Below are 7,045 nucleotides of genomic sequence, written 5' to 3' on the forward strand. Positions count from 1 at the left end.
GGATTCAGAGCCCAGGCAGCTGCAAGTTTTCACGAGGCCGGAGGAGGAGGAACCGAGAGTGCAAATATGTGCAGGAGCCGGGAGAGGCTACGGGTTATCGACCACAGTTTCACTGGGACGCTACCCAAGGGGGGAAGGAAGGGGGAGGCAGGAAGGGCCGGCTAGAACTGGCCTGCGCTTCCCAGAAGGGGCCAACCCTGAGCAGCGGGCTCCCCCTGCTGGACTCCCAACCTCCCAAAAAAAGAGAAGCGAGGTGGGATAGTCGCTTAAATTCCCCAACTCCCCTCCTTCCAGGGGTGGTGGTGACCAGGCCAGACTGAAAATCAACACCACACATGTTCGATGAGTTTTTATTACAGACTTGGCAAAGTGATTGTCCGACAGAACAGGAAAGAAACAGCTGAGACCAGGCTCAAAGCTGGGGGATACACAGCTTCCGGTAACACAAACAGGACAAGGTAGGGGAAGGCACTCTACCCCTCTCTCCTGTAGGTGGCTGCAGGATTCGCTTTGTGCCTTCCTGCACTCAGGCTTAACGGGGGGTCAACACCAAGAAGGTGGCCCTTGGGGGAATTGGTCAATAATAGAGACATTGAAGCACACACCCACTACAGTGGAATGAATCACAGTTTAGAGTGGAAAGTTCAATGCCAACGTGCACAAATAAGTTCTCTAATCCTGGCTTAGTCACAGCAAACATTTATCCAGCCTGACTCCTCTCTGCAGCCTGTAGGCCACTCATCCAGGCTGTCTCCGGTCACCAGACTTGTGTTCAAGGAAAGCAAACACAGTTCAACACAGGCCTCAGCCAAGGGTTATTGAAGAATCCAGTTGTGAGGGTGGGAGGCCGTTGGTTTAGAGGTTGAGGCCAGTGCATCCAGTCACCTAGGGGTCCTGTTAAATGCAAGAGGAGATCCAGTGGGTCTGGGGTGGGCGCCCAAGTGATGCTAATGCTGCCCGCCTAAGGCCACTATGAGTAGCAAAGATCTAGACCAAGGGGTCTCAACCTTGACTGCACAGAGTTCCCTGGGGAGCTTTTAAATTTCCTAAAGCCCAGGCTTCACTCGTATGGGTTAAATCATCTCTAAGGGTGGGACCCAGGCATCAGGATTTTTAAGGCTCCCCAGATAATTCCAGCATGGATGAAAACCACTGATGTGGGAGCCATAATCAGTAGAGATAGGGAGTAGGGGAAGGGGATGTGTGAGTAGTTAGAAAGGCATAGTCTCTATAAAAATTTTATACCTAGAAAGTGAAATAAATAAATAAATAAATAAATAAATAAATAAATAAATAAATAAATACTGCTGTTCATAAGTAAACATGGAAAGTAAAGCTTGATTAAAATTTTCCTGGCCTGTAGGTACCAGCAAACAAATCCTTCTACAAAACTCCTGACTGTATCGAATACTTCCAGTAAGAGTACACTTACTACCTAACAGGTAGCCCACTCCCTGTTAGGCAGCCCCGATTGCTTGAAATCTTTCCCCATATCGAGATGAAATTTCCCCATATCGAAATTTCTGTGTAATATCCACCTATGGGTCCTTTGGAGCTACCGAGAATAAATTTAATGTCTTTTTTCACATTGCTGTGCTTCAGATAATGGAAGGCAGCTATCAGTAGGGTAAGAGCTGTAAAAATATCTATTAATAAATTAGTTAAGGTTCTTTTATTTGTGAGCAACAGAAATTGATTCTGTTAGCTCATGTCAAAAAATTTTTTTTTTTTTTTTTTTTTTTTTTTGAGACAGTGGGTGTTTGAAGCAGGAAGAGGAATTGCGCAGTCCAGACATGAAAAGGAGGGATCCAGGGCCGCTCAGGGAATTCCAAGCAGCAGCCAGGGCCTATTACTTCTTGGCCGCCATTAATGACTTGGCTACCATGACTCCCGCTCTCTGGGTCTCTCCATTTCAAATTTGAAATCATTGGCAAGAAAAACTGATTGGCTAGATTGGCTCAGGGACTCACGTGGTAACAGACAGGGTTGCTGGGGAACCACCCTGTGTTACCAGAAAAGGGACTCATACCCGCTGCTACCCCTAGAGGGAGCTATTCCAATAAATTGTTAAAATCAAGAAAATCATCACGGGATTATTTTCCATTTGTGATTCTCCATGCCACCATTACAGTCCACTAGACAACTTGTTGAGAGCCAACTGTGAGAACCTGGAGGATGAACTCTGAAGAACCCTAATATAAGGGGTAGGGAGGGAAATGGGTTGAGTGTAGAAGGGCCTGGATCCCATATCCTCTCTCAGCACCTAGCCCCAGCTCCAGTGGACTCCGACAGACTGGGAGTCAGGGCGCAAGTCTCTCATAGACCCAGTCTTCCTCCCCGCGGTGGGTCATAGGTCCCAAAGGGGAGTCTCCTGTTGGGAGGCCCCGCCGAAAGACGATCCGGTCATGCAAACGGTTGGTTTGGCCTTGCCAGAACTCCATCACCTGCGGGTATAGAATGTAGCCACCCCTACAAAGACAAACAGAGGTTTCAGTGCTCTGTGCATTTTTCCAGCCATGTCACCCCGCCCCCAACCACATCCCAGGGCCCCCTGAAGGAAGTTGCTGGGATGTATGTGATGAGGGATGACAAGCAGGAGATCTGTAATTCCATAGACAGGGTGCCTTCAAGTAAACACGAGGGTCCTGGTGTCCCTTTCTAGATGACTACTAGGTATCACTCACCAGTATTTTGGCTTCGGCACCTCTTGTTCCTGGTAGAGCTTCTCCAGTTCCTGATTTTTCTTTCTCAGATACTGTCCAGGGGAAGGAGATGGAGGAGGGCCAGGCCCAATCAATGATTCATTTAATAACGATTTACTGAGCGTGTGTGCTGAGCCAAGCGCTGGGGACACAGGTGACCAAGGCAGGCTGGCCTCTGATCTCCGGGAACACAGTCCAACGGGAGGGTCAGATAGACAGAGGAGTCCCATATCCGCATTCCCCATCCCCATTCCCCCAGGGAGACCCTCCTTTTCACTTTGCTGGAGAGAGAAGGCCCTGGCATCCCCTGGAGACAGCCTCTGGGGATAAAACCAGGCCCTCACCACCTGGAGGACTAAGAGGGAGACCCACTCACCTCTCGATCGGGGATCACAGAGCTCTGGTGACTGACCACAGCCCCAATCTGGCTGCTCTTGGGGCGGGAGTGGAAGTAGCATGCAGTCTCCTCCTCTGGCAGCTTCTTCACGGAACCCTCCACACGCACCTGCTCAAGGATGGCCCAGGCTACATGGCATTCAATGCCACCTGCCCTCCCCACAGCACAAGCACCACTCCTCTCTGTCGTCTCCTTATCCACTGCCCCACAACTGTTGGCTTCAACTAGACCAGCTAATTGAGAGCAATTTGAGAGGCAGGATGTTTGCTCAGCCTGAGGACCTCCACTGGGCTCATCAATAAACTCAGGCCTCTCCCACCCCAGGCTGTCCTGGGAATGCTCACTCACCTGGCGGTTTAGGGGTTCCCAGTAGAAGACAAGAGAAGCAAAGGGATTAGAGTCCTGGAAATGAAAAAGAATCCATAGATAGCCATCAGGACAGTGGGGAAGATGCCTTAAGCATGCAGGGGAAAGGCAGGAAGTCTGCAGCGTGCAGGCCCACAGCAGAGGAATTCAATGTAGTATCTCCTTTAAACCCTCAAAGGTAGGCCTACTTTTACAGGTGTGGAGACAGGCTCAGAGAGGTTAAGTAACATGCCCAAGTTCACACAGCAAGTGGCAGAGCTATGCTGGAAACCTAAGCCAGTTGGACCCCAAAGTGAGGCTTGCCATTTCTCAAACCCATAGATTTGCAAGTCCTCAGAAGTGCAAGTTTGGCTGACCTGGACTCAGGGAGGGTTACTCATTTGGATTTATGAATTGAATGCATACAAAGTGCCAACTCTGCGCTTGACACCAGGAGAGGTCCTGGGGGTATAACAGAGATACCACAGATGCAGCCTCTGCCCCCACAAAGCTTACCATGTAGCAGAGGACACAAACATTAACCACATAATCACATACATAAATGTAGTGAGAAACTGAAAAATGGCAAACAGGAAAGTTGCAAGTTATAATGACAGCGAACAGCATGAGTGGCTGACTCAGTGTAGGAGCTGAGGAAGGCTTTCCTGCAGAGGTAACACTGGAGCTGAGACTGAAGGGACAGGAGTCACTTAGGTAAGCAGGTGACAGAGGTGGCGGTGGTTGGAGAGACCACTCATTCACAGATAAGAAAATGCAAGTGCAAAGGCCCACAGGCAGGGCAGCAGCTGAGCACAGATCAAAAGAGGGTTGTGGTGGGGTAGCATGAGAAGGTGACCGAGGCAGCGAGAACTGGACTCTGCAGCCCTAGGAAGGATTTACTCACCAGCTCTTTTCCCTTTCGACTCTCAAAGTTAGTGAAGAAGCGGAAGCCATCCTTGCCAAAGCCCTTTAGCAGCACCATGCGGGCAGAGGGCTTCCCATCTCTGGGACAAGGAGCAGAGCGCTGAGGTCAGAGCCCACTTCAATGTCCTCACTGCTGCCCCTCCACACAGGATGTCTGAGCAACCCTACAGCTGGGCCCCTTTATTCTGCACTGTCTGGGCACTCAGGCCACCCATTCCCACTTGCCCCTGGGGATTTGTCCTGCAGGTATAATATGATATTGTTGCCTGGGGCCATTAGGGAATGAACTGGGTCCCCCCTAAAATTCTATAGTGAAGCCCTAACTCCCAAATGTACTTGGAGATAGGATCTTTAGGGAAGTAAGTAAGGTAAACAAGGTCATAAGGGTGGGACTCTAATCCAAAAGGACTGGTGTCCTTATAAGGAGAGGAAGAGACACCAGAGACCTCTCACTCACTCTCTGCACGCACAAAGGAAAGGCCATGTGAGGACACAGAAAAAAGGTAGCCGGCTACAAGTCATGAAGAGAGGCCTCATGACTGCATCCTGATCTTGGACTTCTAGCTTCCAGAACTGTGAGAAAATAAATTTCGGTTGTTTAAACTACCTCATCAGTGGTATTTTGTTTTGGCAGCCGTAGCAAAGTAACAAGGCTCTAAGGGCAGCAACCAAGAACAATGCAATCGGCCAGTGCTTAGAGATCACAGAAGTTGTAGTTACATCACACCATCTGCTCAGGGCTCTGGGGGATGGATACCGAGGGCACAGCACAAGAGCCCTGCCTTCAAGGCCTTACATTTTAGTGAGGGGGGACAAAAAGAGCTAGATAAGAGGCTAATACAAGTAACGTCTCAAGGAGTATACGATTGATTATCAAATGAATGGTATAGTCGAGCACTGTGCTAGGTTTCGAGAGAAAGAGAGAGAGAGCATCATGGAGAGGTCCCAGGAGATATAGCTCATAAAGGGCTGCTGGGAATAGGGTAGATGGGGAAATAAGGGAGGCAAAGGGGTGTGTGTGGGGGGTACATCAAGGACGCAGATGAATGAGGCATTGAATTTCATCACTGAAATGGAATTGAGTGAAGTCTGATCTTTGGTTTACAGGTAAGGACTCTGAGGCCCAGAAACGACAAGTAACTTGCCTGAGGCCACACAGCATGTTAATAACAGAGCTGGAACCATAAAGTTGTCATCCATCAAATTGAGAGCTTTCTAAGTTTCCTATTTCATCTGTACCCACCCACAGAAGGGCCCACAGCTATGCCTACCTGGTGCAGGTAGCCAGACACATGGCATTGGCTTCCCCTATGTCAGGACACTGAACAGCCTCTTCGAACCAGGCAGCAAACTGCTTCATGGGGTCCAAGGAGGACAGTTGAGCTTCCTCAAATGCCTGGGAAGGGCGTTTCATTTTATTTAATAAACACATATAGTGCTTACTGTGTACGAAATACTGTTTTAAGCACTTTTCAAATATTAGCTAACTTAGTCCTCATAACGATCTCATAACAAAAAACAGTACCCAGGAAGTAGGTTCTGTTAGCCCTGTATTACAGGTGAGGACATGGGCATAAAAAAGTGGCTTAACTTGCTGGGTCCCACAGTTAGTGATGGATGAATCAGGGTTTCATGTCATGGATGTCAAACCTATCACTTGGGGAGGCTTTAAAAAAAGACAGATTCTGGGCTCCCCCCTTGTAAATACTCAGTAGGACTAAAGCTCAATGAAAAAACTGCACGTATAACAAGAATTTCCCTGGAAATGCTCACATTCAACCAGAGGCTCTGGGCCCCGATTCCAAGACAGTTCTCTTGAATCCTCTTCTGAGGCGGGAAAAGGAAAAGAACTCCCAGTGGTAATGAAGGGACTGAAGGCAGTAAGGAGTTAGGAGCGTCCCCCTCCCCCATGTTTTACTTATTTATGAAACATTTATACACCGATTATCACTGTTCTAAGCATTTCACAAACATCTGTGTCTATCCTATCACTTCACAAGTGAGGAAACCGAAGCCCAGAGAGGTTAAGTAAACTGCCTAAGGTGACGTACCCCGTGAACGGCAGGATTCCAGCCCAGACAGGCTCCAGAGTCCGTACCCTTATCCACTACCACAAGCTTCCTCCTGAACCCATCTTCGTTCTGGCTTCCCCAGAACCTCTTTCCAGTTGGTTAACTTTAAACCCTCTTCTCCCACGGGGAGACCCCCCAAGTCCCCTCGCCCCACGGGGTGGCCCCTGAAACCCCGTGGGGTTCCTCCTACTCCCCCTCTCCTCCACAAATGACTCAGGACCCCCTGTTGCCCCGCCGCTGCGGGAGACCCCTCCCGGGGACGGCACCTCTCGGTCTCCGCGGTAACTCTTGCGCATCGGTCCCAGGTCCATGACTGCTCCGCGGCCGCACAGGTGACGAAGGTAGTGGGGCCACTCGGCCGGTCGCCAGAACGTCACGGTGACGCCCCGCAGCCCGCACGTCATGGGGCCGCCGGCCACGTGACCCGGCGTCGCCCGGCGCGGGGTTCCGTTGGGTTCGGAACCACTTTCTCAGCCCGGGATTCTACCCCGGAGAGGGAATAATTTGTCCGTCGCCTAGCCCAGCTACCTTAAGTCCTTGGAGCCAATGGGAGCCCAGGGTCGGAGGAGGGAGACAGCCGCTGAGAGGCCATTGGTCAGAGTTAC

The 7,045-nt window shown here is 50.1% G+C and overlaps 1 protein-coding gene across 3 annotated transcripts; it reads right to left on the bottom strand.

The window, feature by feature from the left end:
* Positions 1–334: 334 nt before the first annotated feature.
* On the bottom strand, positions 335–6,989 carry PNPO (pyridoxamine 5'-phosphate oxidase). 3 transcript variants are annotated; one of them, XM_019740603.2, is made up of 8 exons: positions 6,707–6,989; positions 5,640–5,764; positions 4,349–4,448; positions 3,448–3,501; positions 3,079–3,207; positions 2,685–2,755; positions 2,264–2,469; positions 335–894 (listed from the first exon to the last, which is right to left on the bottom strand). In XM_019740603.2, exons 1-7 carry the CDS (start codon positions 6,842–6,844, stop codon positions 2,301–2,303), a joined length of 786 nt encoding a protein of 261 aa, XP_019596162.1. In that variant the 5' UTR covers positions 6,845–6,989; the 3' UTR covers positions 335–894; positions 2,264–2,300. The 3 variants fall into 3 exon arrangements, with proteins under 3 accessions (XP_019596162.1, XP_074176697.1, XP_074176698.1); XM_074320596.1 differs by having other exon boundaries at positions 335–2,469; XM_074320597.1 differs by lacking the exon at positions 3,448–3,501 and having other exon boundaries at positions 335–2,469.
* Positions 6,990–7,045: the final 56 nt, after the last annotated feature.

Source organism: Rhinolophus sinicus, linkage group LG15 (assembly GCF_036562045.2).
Source record: "Rhinolophus sinicus isolate RSC01 linkage group LG15, ASM3656204v1, whole genome shotgun sequence".
Taxonomy (NCBI): domain Eukaryota; kingdom Metazoa; phylum Chordata; class Mammalia; order Chiroptera; family Rhinolophidae; genus Rhinolophus; species Rhinolophus sinicus.